This window comes from Podarcis melisellensis, assembly GCF_964234715.1.
Source record: "Podarcis melisellensis genome assembly, chromosome: 16".
In the NCBI taxonomy this organism is placed as follows: Eukaryota; Metazoa; Chordata; class Lepidosauria; order Squamata; family Lacertidae; genus Podarcis; species Podarcis melisellensis.
This window is the reverse complement of record NC_138533.1, coordinates 15,456,535-15,472,942: the sequence shown is the minus strand read 5'-3', so window position 1 is coordinate 15,472,942 and position 16,408 is coordinate 15,456,535. Positions and strand designations below refer to the sequence as shown.

The 16,408-nt window shown below is 48.8% G+C and overlaps 1 protein-coding gene across 2 annotated transcripts; it reads right to left on the bottom strand.

The window, feature by feature from the left end:
• Positions 1 to 576: 576 nt before the first annotated feature.
• On the bottom strand, positions 577 to 16,408 carry FRMD8 (FERM domain containing 8). 2 transcript variants are annotated; one of them, XM_081893048.1, is made up of 11 exons: positions 16,245 to 16,408; positions 15,402 to 15,483; positions 13,815 to 13,982; positions 12,014 to 12,115; positions 11,450 to 11,508; positions 10,514 to 10,680; positions 7,848 to 8,072; positions 6,870 to 6,993; positions 5,689 to 5,832; positions 4,179 to 4,383; positions 577 to 2,409 (listed from the first exon to the last, which is right to left on the bottom strand). In XM_081893048.1, exons 2-11 carry the CDS (start codon positions 15,481 to 15,483, stop codon positions 2,291 to 2,293), a joined length of 1,395 nt encoding a protein of 464 aa, XP_081749174.1. In that variant the 5' UTR covers positions 16,245 to 16,408; the 3' UTR covers positions 577 to 2,290. The 2 variants fall into 2 exon arrangements, with proteins under 2 accessions (XP_081749174.1, XP_081749173.1); XM_081893047.1 differs by having other exon boundaries at positions 16,262 to 16,401.

Below are 16,408 nucleotides of genomic sequence, written 5' to 3'. Positions count from 1 at the left end.
TGCCAGGCAGACGACGTGAGCCCCATGTAGGGTAAGAGAGGAGAAGGCAAGAAAAATGTGGGGACCCTGAGAATAGCATGGGCTGGAGAGTTATTTTAGAGGGCGTATAACTTCTAGGAAGAACATTGAGGATAGGAATGTGCAGCTGTTGGGAATGCGGAGCAGTGGCGGCCCCTGGCGGGGTTGGAACACGAGCAGTAAATTATACAAATTGCATTCCTGGCCAAGCGTTTGGGAGAATGCTGAGCACGCCCAGTAGGAGCAACTGAAGCCTTGCTTCTGCCCTCTCTTGGAGTAGTTTTCCTCCCCTCCCCACCCCACCATGTGGACAAGGGAGAAGCAGATTATTTAGGGGATGAGAGGCTTGCAGAATCATGCCAAGTTTCTTGTCACATGTGGATGCTTGAAACACATAGAGAGAAAAAGGCCAGAGCATCTTTTATTGTGATATGTTTGATGCAAGCACTGCAACACTGCAGTTTTAGCAGGAACAGAGCATGCTCAGCCTATCCCCTGATACTTTGGACATGCTCAGAATAATAAAAAAGTGATGTTTTAAAACAATGCAGCGCATACTCAGATCCACCATCTTTATTGCAACAAACAAATGACCCTTTATACAAAGTTAGTGAGTTAACACACACTGAAAATAAAGATTAGTGTAAAACACGTTGCATAGTATTTCTTTGGAAGTTAAAAAAAGGCACTTTCCCCAAACTTTGTTTGCAAGATGAGGTTTCTCCTACCGTGCTTTCTGTGGCTAGGTCAATGCCCAGGTCCCTATGAGCAAGTTACAAAGAGCAGCAGTGGCCTTAGAGGCACAGCCTGGAGAGAGATGCTGGCAGAGGGGGGAGCAATCACAGGACAGGACACAGCTGCAAAGACATCCCTCATGGATGCTCTGCAGGCTTAGGGAGAAGGAAAATGGTGAGGAGATCTGTGCAACACCAGCTCCCATCAGCACTGACCACTGGCTCAACATCTGCAGGGCCACAAGTTTCCCAGTCCCTGAACTGGCAAAGCTAGGGCTTTTCTAGATGTCATGACATCCACCCTCTGCCCACCACAAAAACGTTCTTTGGGTTCAAAGTTGCTTGAAACAGTTCAACATAGTTTTTTTTCTCCCAAGTGCAGAAGTGAATGTACAACCTCAAACGGGGTACGTATGTTTAAAGTTAATAGATGCACTAAACACCACTCATTTCTTGCCCAATTCTGGGAGGCTTCCAGAAGTATCGATGGGGTATGTGTACACACATCATGATCCAGCTGTGCCCTATCTGCAAACGCAACTGTGCCTTTCCAAACACCCAAATATAAAACGGAAAGATGGCACATTTCTCCCCTAGAGTTCACATCTCTCAGAGCACACCTTTGTTTTGAATATTCCCAGCCTGCTAAGGTAAAATGCTTAATAACATTCCCTGTTACAATTCTGGAGTGAAATTAAATTTTCTGCAAAAGGCAAAAAGAAATAAAATGTGTGGAGCCCTTCTGTTGCATAAATCCTTCCTTGCTGCAGTACCAACATGTGGCTATGTTCAGGCTACTTCAAGGGAATTGGAACCTAATTTTTTTGGGGGGGGGCATTTACGATGAATGCAGAAGTTGTTCAGAATGCCCTTCAGAATGCCAACATTGGGGGCTGTAGCTGGGTGTGGGGAGGTGCAGCTAGGACAGAGCTCACCCACCAGAGCTGCATCTCAGGCAGGCAAACTGTTCTGCAAATAAACATGCTCTGACTTGCATCTGAAATGGTGTCTCCCAGCTCTGCTTCCTTCAAATGTTTTCCCCCTATAGCTCCCCAGTCGCCAGGCTCTCTGTAAGGAACAGGAGAAATGAAGTGGGGCTTGAAGTAAATGAATGAAGCAAGTATCTGGTCTGCAAAAAGAGAGTTTCTGAAGATGCAACTGCTGGAATAAGAGGCAAATCAAGGCAAGCAAACATCTAATGCAAGATTAGAGCTCAGCTTTCCCTCTGACAGTGGTCCCCAATGTTCTTCCCCTTGCCTTGCCCTGAACCTCATATGCTCAGCAGAACCAGATTTGGAGAGAAAGCAGAGCAGGAGGCAGGACTCAGCTATCAAAGGACAAACAACTGCTGGATCCCCTGCTGCACACTGAAAACAAATTCAGAAATGGGGAGAAAAGTTACTTGAGATGTATTGGTGTGTGGGTGGGATTTTGGAGGGGGGAGGGTTTGGCTCCAATCCCAGAAGGTGGTTAGAATGCCGGCAGCTCAGCTGCTCCCCAAGTCGATTGGTCCCAATAATGCCACCCGCTGAAGGCAGTCAGCCCTGCTCCAGGTTCTCTGCCCCCCGGACAGCCGAGTAGGAGGTGGGGGCGTTGGACAACTGGCGGCCAAAGAATGAGGTAGTCCGGCGGGGTTTCACCCTCTTGATTTCTTTCCCTGGTGAGAGAAGCAGAAACTGTTCAACAACAGCAAGGCAGTGCAGTCCAGGTCCAGCAGTGCAGAGATACCCCTATCCCTTTAGTCTAGCATCACATTTTCTTCAAGCAGAGCAGTGAGGTGACAACCCTCTTCAGTGTTCCTTATTCCAAGGACTCAGCAATCCGAGGTAGTCCCTATGCTTGGAGGCTCCGTTTCTCTGGTACGGCCAACAGTCATCAAATCAGGGGTTTACTCTGACAATTGAATAGATCAGGGGTGGGGAACTGGTACACCTAGCCCAGCACCCTGACCCTGGAAAGCCCAAGAAGCAGGACATGATTCCAACAGGCCCCCCCTCTCCTGCTCTTTGCAATTCCAAGACACTGGCACCTAGAGCCGGGGGGGTGGCTTCTGGTCCTGGAGGCTGTCTACAGCTCCATAAATTTGCCTCACCCCCGTTTAAAGCCATCCAAGTTGGTGGGCTGTCGCTACTTCTTGTGGGAGTGAGTTCCATAGTTTAACAATGCACTTGGGTTTTTATTTTATTTATTTCCATGCCATATTGCGTTACAAACTATGAACTTTGTGTAGAAGTGCTGGGTCCCTGGGTAGAGGCAAAGTCTCCTACCCCTCCCTTACTTTTCACAGTACTCTAATAGAATGAGAAAGAAGAAGAAAAACCCTCTCTAGTCACCTCTTCCATATCATGCATGGTTTTAAACACCTCTTATCATGTTCCCATCTGACTTTTTTTCTAAGCTAAAGAGCCCCAAGCGCTGTCCACCTGAGCCCCTGTGGTGTAGTGCCTAGTCTGTCAAACTAGGACCTGGGAGTCCAGAGCTCAAATCTCCACTTGGCCATACAGCTTACAGGGTGTCCCTGCCTCTCTCAGTTTAGCCTACCTTACTGGGTTGTGGTGGGGATTAGAGGAGAAGGGGAGAAGCCTCTGTGCCACCTTGAGCTTCTTGCAGACTAAGGTGGGATATAAATGCAACAAAAGAAAATTGCAACGGCAGCTGCTCCAGCTGTTCAATCAATTTTGTTGCCCCTTTCCCCCTCAGTTCTTTGTGACAAGGCAACCAGAACTCCACACCGAGCTCCAAAAGGGTGACAACAGAGGCTTGTGTGTAAACATTGTTATATTTGCCAGTTTCGTTTTTCCGATCCTTTTCATAACGCTGTTGTCGGTTTCCAACTCCCAGCACCCCTAAGTCAGTGGGGCAATCGGTGAGGGATGCTGGAAGCTGTGGCTCTGCAACATCTGCCCCCTGAGATATATTTGTCAGACGCCTGGGTAGGGGGCTTTTTGGGGGAGTCAAAAGACGATATCAAAATAACGTAGTACAGTTGCACCTTGGAAGTCGAATGGAATCCATTCCAGAAGTCTATTCGACTTCCAAAACCAAACTATGGCTTCTGATTGGCTGCAGGAAGCTCCTGCAGCCAATCAGAAGTCGCGGAAGCCCCGTCGGACATTCGGGTTCCAAAAGAACGTTCACAATCAGGAACAATCACTTCCAGGTTTGTGGCGTTCGAGAGTCAAATTGTCTGAGTTCCAGGGTGTTCGACAACCAAGGTATGTCTGTACCTGGAAGGCCACAGGCGCTCTCTGCAGCTGTTTCCCACAGTGGTCAACCGCAATCTACCTCTGGGAAGCCAAAAGACCTCACAAAAAATAACTTAACATCCCCCCACCCCTAGCATAGGCTGCATTGCCTCCCACCCTATCAACCACACAAACTTCCGCAACTGGCACCCACCCCAGCTCCCCGCTTTTGCCAACTTACCATCCTCAACATAGTCTATGGTCGAAAGATGCTGGATGCGGCTGCAGAGGACGCTGTTCTGCCGCTGGAGCTTGGGGTGCCGCCTGTCAGTTGGGGGGCTCTGGGACGCAGAGGAGGAGGATGCGGCGCTGGGGTCCAGAGTTGCCCCCTCGGCAGCCGTGTTCAGCTCAATGCAATACTCTATCAGGCCGCTCATAAGTTCAGCCTGGAGGGAAGGAAGGAGCATCTAACTGCAGCGGTTAAGAGTGCTGGGCTAGGGCCTGGGAGACCTGAGTTCAAATTCCCACTTGGTCATTATTGTTAGCATTGAATTATATAGTGCCATCAACGTGCATGGCTCTGCGCACAATTAAAACAAGAAGTCCTACCCGCAAAGCTCACATGAAGCTCACTGGATGACTTTGGGCCAGTCACTATTTGAAGTTCGTAATATTACATATTACCCGTATTTTTTGCTATATAACATGCACCCGACCATAACACGCACATAGTTTTTAGAGGAGGAAAATCCGTAGGCATGCCACCCATAGGCATTCCCTCCATAACACACACAGACATTTCCCCTTACTTTCTAGGAGGAAAAAAGTGAGTGTTATGGTGCAAAAAATACGGTAATTATTTCTATTTCCTCTTGGCTTGATCTTCCTCGCAGGGTTGCTGTGAGGTCGACAAGCTATGCCCCCTTGAACTCCTTGGAGGAAAGGCAGAATAAAAAGTAAAAAAGGTAAAGGGACCCCTGACCATTAGGTCCAGTCGTGACCGATTCTGGGGTTGCAGCGCTCATCTCGCTTTACTGGCTGAGGGAGCCAGCGTACAGCTTCCAGGTCATGTGGTCAGCATGACTAAGCCGCTTCTGGTGAACCAGAGCAGCGCACAGAAACGCCGGTTACCTTCCCGGTGGAGTGGTACCTATTTATCTACCTGCACTTTGACGTGCTTTCGAACTGCTAGGTTGGCAGAAGCAGGGACTGAACAACGGGAGCTCAAGGGGATTCGAACCACTGACCTTCTGATCGGCAAGTCCTGAGCTCTGTGGTTTAACCCACAGCGCCACCCAATACATTTAAAAACACAGCTGCTTTTCTTATGACAGTCTTGGGGCACCTTATATTCTTACAAGCTGGGCTTCAAGACGAGGCATCTCTTAGCCCGGAAGAGATGGGCTGAGTTCTCCATGCAAAGTGAGAATTGTTTCTGTGTCCAGACATTTTGTGGAAGATCATTGCCGAACAGCCAGCATGTCATTTATTTTGTTTCGTTGTGTTAAATGCTAAGAAGATTTTAAAAAGTGCTGCTCTTCCAAATAAGGGCTTGGTGCTTGCCAGTTATTTATGCATGCATGAGCACAGCAATGCTTCTGAATACCAGCTGCTGGGAAGAACAGGAGGGGAGAGGGCTCTTGTGTTCGAATCACACTTGCAGGTTTCCCAGAAGAGGCATCTGATTGGCCACTGTGAGAAGAGGATGTGAGCCACTGGCCTGGACCTGTAGGCCCTTCTTAGGTTCTTACCTGCTTGGAGTAGACCTTCAGGAGTTTGTTGACGGGCGTGCCCTCGTTCTCGCCATCAAACTCCAGCCAAAGGATGTGCTCTTCCTCGTTGGGGAAAGTGTGGTCCCAGGACAGCTCCTGGAAGGCCAGGCCAAGCAAGATGTGCTGCCGGGAAGCAGGGGGTGGGTGTACAGAAAAGACGGTTAGTGTGCAAAGGGTGCAAGAATGTGTGTGTGTGTGTGTGTGTGTGACTCCCTGTGGAACACCCTCCCTTCAGATGTCAAGTAGATAAAGAATTACACAACTTTTAGAAGACATCTGAAGGCAGCCCTGTATTGGGAGGTTTTTTAATGCTTGATGTTTTCATTATCTTTTTAGACATCTATAAGGCACCCAGAGTGCTTGGGGAAACCCAGCCAGATAGGTGGGGTATAAATAATAAAAATAGCATTAATTAGTATTATTATTGGCTCATAAGCACATGCTGCCCCAAGACTGGGCACCTGGACTCTTTCAGAACTGGAAAAAGACCCCCCAACTGAAAGTATCTAAAGTATTTTATTTTCTTATACAAATATTGAGGCACCTCACATCTGCTCAGTGATACCAGCACATGCAAACTTCTGGCTCCTTTAAGATTTTGCAGAATCTTTTATTATTTCAATGGCAATGGAATTCAGAGGATGGAGAATACTTAAAAAACCCCAAAACAACCCCAAGTCTTCTGTTTTTTGTAAAGGAACTTTTGTATGAGTTAATACTATATGATTCCTTTGGGAAGAAGTGCTGGACCTTTGTGCTTTTGACCTTCCAGGCTGTGATGCTTCATGGTTTAGATCTCCAAATTTTTGCTTTATTTCTTTTCATTTGCCCTCCCCCCTTTTTTTGGTTAATAAATAAATAAGAAAGGGAAGGGCAGGGCCCAAGACACCACTTCTTCCTCTGCCGACAAGTCCCTCACCCCTTCTCCATATTGCAAATTCTGCAAAACAGCCCAGGCCACGAGGCAGGAAGGGACTCTGGGGCCTGGAGAGCTGCAGAGGGCTTAGCTCACGAAGTCAGCCCAGGTCCTGAGAGAAAGAGCGCAGGCCCCAGTGAGAGGAGGGCTGGCTCACCCCTAGAATCACAGAATTGTAAAGTTCACAGAATCATAGAGCTGGAAGAGACCCCCCTACTGCAATGCAGGAATCTTTTGAGTTTACCTTCTCCTTGCTGTCGATGATGGAGACACCCTCCAGGCTGATGGCAACCACCACGGCCTTGCGCCCTCCCCGATGCAGCAGGCCCTGGGCAGGCTTGTCAATTTCCCCATAGAAAAAGGCACACCTGGAAGGGAGGGGAAGAAACACAAGGAGAGAATTGCAAGTGGGGAATCTCAAGCGCAGACAGGAGGGCGTATGTGATAAGGTCCTGCTTGCTCAAGAACTTCCCACTGGGACATCTGGGTTACCCACTATGGGAACGGGATGCTAGACTAGATGGGCCTCCTTTGACCTGATCCAGCAGCCAGGCTCTTCTTACGCCCTCGTGGAACCTCCAGGTCCAAAGGCAGTCTATCTGGATTCACTGGTTCTTAGGGGTACAGCGATACCTCGGGATAAGAACTTAATTCGTTCTGGAGGTCTGTTCTTAACCTGAGGTACCACCTGGGGCCTCCCGCTGCCACCGCGCCGCGGCTACGCGATTTCTGTTCTCAACCTGAAGCAAAGTTCTTAACCCGAGTACTATTTAGTACTAATAGTACTATTTCTGGGTTAGCGGAGTCTGTAACCTGAAGCGTCTATAACCCGAGGTACCACTGTATTTGGATGCTGATCAGCAAGAAGAAGAAGAAGAGTTTGGATTTGATATCCTGCCTTTCACTCCCTTTAAGGAGTCTCAAAGCGGCTAACATTCTCCTTTCCCTTCCTCCCCCACAACAAACACTCTGTGAGATGAGTGGGGCTGAGAGACTTCAGAGAAGTGTGACTGGCCCAAGGTCACCCAGCAGCTGCATGTGGAGGAGCGGAGACACGAACCCGGTTCCCCAGATTAGGAGACTACCGCTCTTAACCACTACACCACACTGGCTCGCAGACAGCCCATGAACATGGCAGCCAGCAAGGCCAGGGCACCCTGACAGAAACCACCCTGCTGGCCATCCAGGTTGCCCATTCTGCATCCCAAGCCACCAGACTCACCCGTAATGAGGCAGTTCGTGGCACTTCTGCAGGTAGGAGTGGTAAAGCTTGCGCAGGGCAGCCCGGTCCTCACAGGCCTCCTCCTCTTCAGGCAACTCCCGGAAAGCTCGCAGCAGGCCCTGTTCGTCCGCAGGCGAGTGGCTACTGCCTCGCTTCCACAGGGCCGAGAGGAGTCTGTGGCCTCTTCGGCAAAGGTGGGAAGGCAGGAAAGAGTCCAGCCTCTCTCTGAGGGGGGAGGAAAAAGCTCATTCAGCACAGGGTAAGGTACAGCTCCCTCTGCCCCCCACAGGGTGCAGGTTACAGCCCTACAGGGTTTTCCTCATGAGGGGCCACTCTAAATCAGTGTTTCTATAAACTCATTCCCAGTGCCCCCCACCCCATATAATTAATTAATTAATACTGACTGGCTCGCCCAAGCCACTCTAGGCTGATTCCAACACATATAAAAACACAACAAAACACCAAGCATTAAAACCCTTTTTTTATACAGGGCCGCCTATAAAAGCATTGTTCACAATAGCAGTTTGCATGACCCACTAAGGAAGTTGTAGTCCACGGGGAATGGAGGGCACTTCACCAGCTAACCCTGTTCTAGGCTGCCAGGTCAACAAGGATGGTCCACATAGCTTCGCTATGAAATTACAAGCGAGCAGCTACTTCAAAAGGTGCTGGAGAAAGTCACATTTTCTTCAGACACACAAGCTAACATTTTTGGTCATGTTAGGTGACAGACGAAAAGAGGTTCCTGCCTCCCAAAGGATTTGTGTTTGAATCAGCCAACGGGGGACGCAATTCATTAGGCAATAAAAATGTCCCTTAAATGATGGGCCGGAGGCAAAAATTCTTGAGGCACGTTTCTTTTGAATTAACAGCCTGTTCTGATCAAGAAATCACCGGCTTCTTAATTAGATTTTTACCCTTTTGGGACCTACAGAACAGAGTGAAAAAAACTGGAAAGGATCAGAGCAAGTCAGCAGAGGGGACTTCTAAGCAGACAACAGATCTTTTTAGACAAGTATAATTAGGGTTTTTAATTAAAAAATGGATTAAATTTTTAATTATGATTATTTTGTTCTCAATTGCACCTTGCGTAATGAAGATGATATAGTGGAATAGTTTCACCTGGAAGTTGTAAAGGCCACTAGGGCTAGCTCACTAAAGTTGACGACCGACCTCTTCTTCTCAGAAAAGTGTGACTGCATACACAACATACATTGAAGCCACATGACTCCCCCCAAAGAATCCTGGGAACTGTAGTTTGTCAAGCATGCTGAGAACTGAAGCTCTGAGGGGGGCAAACTACAGTTTCCATTCTTCTCCTCTTTTGGGGGGCAGGGGGGAATGTGCATAAATGTGCTTTCAACATATGGTGTGCATGCAGTCTTTTGCGTGCTATTGGATCCTTAACTGGCTCCCTTTCACCTACTCTCAGCCCCCCAGCCTGATCTCCCTCCACTTGGGGACAGGGCATGAGCTGTCTTCCTTCAACTTGCATTTGGTTCCATCTAACTCTAGGTTTCCATTCTGTGGTTGGAAAATCTCCCCACACCTTTCCTCTTCCCTCCACACCAGCTCACTGGTGATTGCCACCTTCTCCTGAAGGAATGGGTTTCCCAAACCCAAAACTGACTGTGAAGGCAGTTTGAAACTGCACCAAAATCCCTATTTTTCCTTAGCTAAAATCCATTAACTTGAGCTCTGAGTCAATGTATAAACAGAAACCCGGCCGTGCTCAGAGCCCTCTCCTTTATCCGCTTGTGACGGCAGGGATGACCCTGACTGCACCAGTAGAACAGAAAAGACACATTTGTACCTTATCTTATGTGCTGACCACAAAAGACGCACAGCCTAAGTCCGGAACAAGGCCAAAGCGTGTTCTCAGAGATGACAACCTGTTCCTCCCCAATAAGAGTAGGAAGAGGAAGATCCTTTTATGGTCAGAAGTACAGGAAGGAATTCCCTCTTATGCTTAAGAATACCAGAGCAAGAACATATGTGATGTCAACCTGCGTACATAGGCTGACATGGTTGGATTTATATGGGAAGGAGGGAGAGGGGGCCTGGAGGAAATATATACTGCATGAAACTTGTCATTTCTTTGGACTTGTTGTGGACTTGATCACACAAGTGCCTTCTGCTATCTGGAGAGCAGAATGAACTCTTTCTTTGAACCAACCTCGGTGTCATTTGACTTCCTTCCTCCTCTCCAGGAGCAACGCAGACCCAATCAGTGAACTCCAATAAGGCTACACTCCCTTTTCTCGCCAAACCATTTTTTTTGATTCTCCAAATTCTACCAGATCAGCCACAAATTAAGACAAATTTAATACTTTCCCCCCATTTTTTCCCCAATTCTTGATGTGCCCAAAGTTTCCTCTAGTTGCTGCTATGTTTTTTCTAGTTGTTCACATTCCATTCCTTACAAGTAACCTTCTATTACAATAGTTTTTTGTTGTTGTTTTAAAACTTATCCTTAACCATCAGCTATCCACTTCCCAATTCATGCACATACAACTTTTTAGCATTTGCAAATATTACCACCTCCTTTTATATCTGGGCCATTTTTGATGCCTCAAGAGCTTTCAGAGCCCCTCTTATTTGCCTTCCCCAGCCCCACCTTGCACAGGCACCCCACAGATCTCAGCCCCACAGCTGTGTCCACTTACTTCAAGAAACTGGCTGTGTGCTGCTCCGGATCGTAGCGCCCCAAGTTCACCCGGCAAACCAAGGCTCCCAGCACCTCACAGTCCGCCAGGTCACAAGGGTACCGCCCTTCCAGGATGTTGTACTTGGCTTCTTCGTACAAGAGCCGCAGGACATCTTCATCCTGGATCTTGGGACGAGGAGATGAGAAATGAGGATGGGCACCCAGACAGCAAGCAGATTCAAAAAGCCAAACAGGGGAAGGGGCAGAGAATGTAAGAAGAGGCTGCTGGATCAGGCCCATCTGGTCCAACATCCTGTTCTCACAGTGGCCAAGCAAATGCCTCAAAGGGGAAATCCTCAAGGAGGACTCAAGAACACTGAGCAACACTCTCCCCTCCTGGGGTTTCTAGCAACTGGTATTCAGTGTTGAGGATTCCATTCCACCTTTTTGCTGCAGACATGGGATTGTTGCGCATCGCGTGTCTGTTTACATTCCAGCACAGACTGCTGACGTAAGCGGAACTTCCGCTCTGTGTAGCTGTTGTTTGTTCTCTCTCTCCGAGAAGACGGCAAGGAAAGACAACATGTTTCTTTGTCCTGATTTATGTTTAATAAATGCATAGCTTAGTATGTATCTACAGCCTCAAGCCTCTTCTGTTGTGCAGTATACACTGCTGAGCAAAGTGTGCTCAAGTCTGCAAGCTGATGTATGTCGGAGCAGAGGTCGATGAATCTTCGCAGTGGCAAGGCTGAGAGGGAGACGTTCCAGCTGGGGCCGAGCCAGCTGGCCTTTCAATCCCTAGATGCTAACATTCAGAAGCATTGCTGCTTCCAATTGTAGAGGCCATAACAAAGTCAACAGACCTCTCCTTTGTGAATCTGTCGTACTGTGCAATGGCACTACCTAGAGAGTAAAGAAAACTATGCAATTGGAGGATACCATTGGGAGAACTCACCTGGGCCTCCTTCCTCTTTGGGAAAAAGATGTTCCTTCGGAATTGCAGTGATGGCTCATCTGATGAGGAGAAAGAGAACCTAAGAACTGTCCTGCTGGATGAGGCCAGTGGCAACTCTCCCCCTCCTATGGTTTCTAGCAACCTGGGATTCAAAAGCACTGCTGCCTCCAGCCGTGGAAGGCAGAGCATAATCCTGCCCTCCACGAATTTGTCTAATAAAAAGAAGCAGGGGACCAGTTGCAGCTCAAGAACTTGGCTATATGGTGCATGTCAAAAGCAAAACAGCCTCTCCTGCAGGCACCGATGCACAACCAGCAGCCCCAGAAAGCTGTGAGTCGCAAGAACCCTGCAGGCAGCCTCAGAAGGGACCACATCCCACATCCCCAACAGCTCCATTGCTACTGTGCAGATTGGTGCCGGCTTGGGCACTAGGCATCCCTCCCCCTCTAGAAAGGGAGGCTGCAACCAGCAGGCCCCCAAACTCTCTGCCCGGTTGCAGCAGAAGGGTAAGAGGAGGCCAGTAGCTTGGGGGGCCGGAGGAGGGAACTTTGCTCACATCCACACCTTCGAAGATCTCATCCTTGGAGCAGCTGGTGAAGCGGAAGAGGAGGTCCTGCCACTGGCGGCAGACCTTGTAGGGCTGGTGTTTGGGCTTCAGCTGCAGTTCTGCCGAGAGAGAGAGAGAGAGAAAGATGGCAGAGAGTGAGGGCTCTCAGCAGGCTCCTGACTTCTCCAGCCAAATGGAAGGCTAAAGGCTAAAGCATTAATTTCCAAAGCCCTGAACAACTTCGGTTCAGGGTGCCTCAGCGACTGCTTGGAGCCATCAATCTCAGCTCACTGAGATCATTTGCAAGCACAGCACTGGATCGCTCCCAGAGCTGGCAAAGCTCACTTGATAACAAGAGGAAACACAGTGTCATCAGCCCATTCCACATTCCATTACCCACATTTGGATAAAGTGTTTCATGCGCTTCCTATTTTGTCTCAGTGTGTTGGGCCTAATTCTGTGGAACTCCCTGCCACTAGAAATCAACCAGGCACCATCCCTGCTAAGTTTAAGACGCCTGGCTAAGAACATTGCAGCAAGCCTTTTGCACCGTATATGCTGCTCAGTTGTTTTCACCTCTTAATTTGAGTTCTAAATTTTGTATATTATGTGTTTTTCTTTTGTAAACTACTTTGAGGCACCAATGCAGTTAGCTGTGACTCCTACACTGCAGGGAACTGCAGAAACTCAGCTATATAATCTAATCACCAAATGGTTACACCAATGGAATGTTTAGACGCCATTTCCACCTTGGTGGAGCTTATGATGATGATGATGGACGATTTTCTTTTCATTTCTATACCGCTTTATATTTTAAACAATGAATCTCAAAGCAGTTGCAACACATTAAAACATCAAATAAAACAATCCAAAATAAAACAAATGCAAGCTCCAAGGAAAATATTTTAGATCCTTCTCTAAGTGACATTTGCTTTCCCAGTTGCCAGCCTGGCATCTACAGAGATCCATTTGCTCGCAATTGGACCCGCACCTGTTGCAAGAATGCACCTGGTGCCTGGCTAATTTCTAACACTGGGGGTTGGACTGGATGACCCTTTGGGGTCCCTTCCAACTCTGCAATTCTATGATTCTAGGAACAGGAGGGCTATATTTTTTTAGAAAAATAATCAAACATGAGAAGAGCCCTTCTGCAGCTAGATCAGGCTGAAGGAGGCCCATCTAGTCCAGCATCCTGTTATCACAGTGGACAACCAGATGCCCCAATAGGGAGCCCCAAAGCAGGACCTGGAATTTGATTTTTATGGTGCTCATTACACTAGCAACACATTTTACACAGCAATGCATCTGAAACAAGGGAAAGGGTGTGTGGGATTTTGGAGGGAAGTTCCAAAGAAAAATATGCATCAATGGTTGCCACATCGCTGAAGTTAGGTCAGCAAGTTCATCACTTAAGTCCAGATGTGGGCTTAGGCGGAGAGAATGGCAGATTGCTCAAAGCAACCTCGGGGGCTCCTGCCACAAGCAACTTTCAAACCTGGGACTTGCTTGACTCACACCTTAGTCATCCACTCAGGTTGCTGCATGAGCTCTCAAAAGCAGATTTGCAGCTTACATCCCACAATCAGTTTGTGAAGTGCCAGAAATCAGCAGATCACCCATGGGAAAGGCACTCTGCATATGCTCAGGTGCACCTTCTTCTGGGGTTAAGGAACATGAGAAGGTGGGTGCGAGAGGAAGGCACTTTGCACATGCTCAGGCACCCCTCACCGCTAGCTGGCATAACAACAGATTCTCCAGCGGTGCTAGGAGCAGTGACGAAGTTAAGGGCTCATTTAGAAAGGAGCCTCAGAGCCTTACCAAGAAACGGGGAGACCAGCCACAGAGAAAATAGCTCCAGGGCCCCCTCAGGCAACCTCAGGCTTTCCAAGACAATCCGATGGAGCTCGTGGGCCGTGATTGACGGCAGGTTGTCCACTGTTAGCCGGACCACCGTGTCATCGATCAGATACACCAGGACGTCCAGGTCTGGGACAAGAGAAGAAGGAGGATTGGGACACCAGCACATTTCTTGCAACTGAGCAGCTCCCACCCTGTTTTGTGTGCAAATGACGCAGGAGCCCCCAAAACCAACAATCTCCTTCACTTTTCAAACGAAGGAACCAGACGCAGTCAGGTCTCAAAGCATTCTGTGCTGGCATCTAAACCAGACTGCTTTACCACACTTGGTCACTTTGATTTGTCACATAATACCTGCTCTGTATTTGTTAACAGATATTTTAGTGTGGCAGCACCTGAACTTTGGAACTCCCTGCTGAATGACATCACTGTATTCTTTTCAGCACCTGCTGAGAACATTTTAAGTAAATGAGGAGAGCCTGCTGGATCAGGCCAAAGGGGGCCCATCTACCGCTTCTTACAGTGGCGAACCAGGTGCCCCAATGGGAAACCGGCAAGCAGGACTTGAGTGCAAGAGCCCCCCTCCCTAGCAACTGCTTTTCAGAAGCATTACTGTCTCCATTTTAATTTTTTTTAGGCAAACCTACCCAGGTATGTAGTAGCTTGACATGTAATGTTTTTAGCTTATTGCCAATTTTAATTATTATTTGAGTGTTTCAAATAGCTGTCTTTTAAAATGTCAGGTAATGCTAAATAATAATAATAATACAATATTGGCAAGTACTTGCCAATCATTTTTAATGATTTCCGTGCAATTTACACACATTTTAACTACCAAGCAAAACTAAATTATATTACTTTAACCAAAATATCTTTTGAATTCCCAAGTCAAAGTGTTGTTGCTGACCTTTAAAGCCCTAAACGGCCTCGGTCCAGTATACCTGAAGGAGCGTCTCCACCCCAGTCATTCTGCCCGGACACTGAGGTCTAGTGCTGTGGTCCTTCTGGTGGTTCCCTCGCTGCGAGAAGCCAAGTTACAGGGAACCATGCAGAGGGCCTTCTTGGTAGTGGCACCTGCCCTGTGGAACGCCCTCCCACCAGATGTCAAAGAGAGAAACAACTACCAGACTTTTAGAAGACATCTGAAGGCAGCCCTGTTTAGGGAAGCTTTTAATGTTTAATAGGTTATTGTATTTTAATCTGTTGGCAGCTGCCCAGAGTGGCTGGGGAAACCCAGCCAGATGGGTGGGGTATAAATAATAAATTATTATTACTATTATAAGTCATGTTACTACTTTTTAGGTCACCTCATTTTTGGAATTTGAAAGCTGAAGCATTCAACATGCCCTACTCCCTACCACCCACAGAATGTGGCCTGTCAAGCAAAAGGCAGGACATTGAAGATCTTGAGGGCTTATCCCATAACCACAAACCCCAACCCTGCTCAGGCCTGTTCCCTTCCAGCATCTGGTGTATGAAGGTCGAGAACCCCCCTGAGGTGCCCCCCCTTCCAGGCCCTTTCTTCGGCCTCTCCCCCTTCTCACTCACTTCGGGGTCCCGTGGAAGAGATGCTGCTCCGCTGGGAGTGGTCCTCTGTGCTTTGGGGTATGCCGAGCCGGTCCCCCTCCATCTGCAGAGACAAAGCAGGCACACATCTGAAATGTGAGAAATTGGGTGCGGGTTCAAATCCCAGCTGCAGGATATACTTGAAGAGAGGAAGTTGACTCGTAGTGGGTTGAAGGTGCCTTACACAGTGTCTAGTAAACCACCCAGCAAGTTCGCAGTTGCTATGCTACACTGCCTGGCTTCGGGGGGGGGCGGGGACTGGACATCACCTGTGCCTTATACTGGTCCATCTAGCTCAATGCTGTTTGCACTGACAGGCAGCAGTGGCTCTCCAGCGTTGGCACAGTTAAAAAGACACCGCCCCTCCCCGATTTTGGATGCAGCGCAGGTTTTGATGCCCTGCAGCCTCTCAGGATGGTCCTGCTACCTGTGTAAGGGGGAGGTCAGAAGGCTGCACGTCCCCCCCCCCCAGTTTTTTCTAGTGCTACTGCTAAACACTTTCCCTCCTCCCCGTCCCCAGCTTTGCGCCCTTTCCCCTTGTTTCCCCACCCCATCCCGACCAACTTTCTCCCGTCTCCAGCAAGTGAGATTGCACTCCTCTCGGGGCAGGGTCCTAGGAAATTCCCCGCCCTGCTCCGCTGGACCCAGAGGGCGGAGGGGCGTGGCTAGGCGCTGCGCTACCCAGGTGAGCCGGGGAGGGGGTGCTGGAGCCTTGCCCAGGTGGGTGGGGGCCAAGTGAGATGGGGAGGGGGCGCACTCAGAGCAGAGGGGGGAGAGAAAGTCCCTAGGAGGCGGCAGCCGGGGCGGGGGAAGCGCGCTGCCTACCTGGCCGCCAGTCTCACCTGTGTCCTCCTTTTCCTTCCTGCTTTCGTTGCAAGGAGGAAAGTTCTGCAGTTCTAACAGGGGACCCACCCCCGTTGCGTCTGGCGTCACTCCTTCCGAGCTCGCCTATTGGCTGCTCCTGCCAGCCCAGGAATTTCACCGGGCGG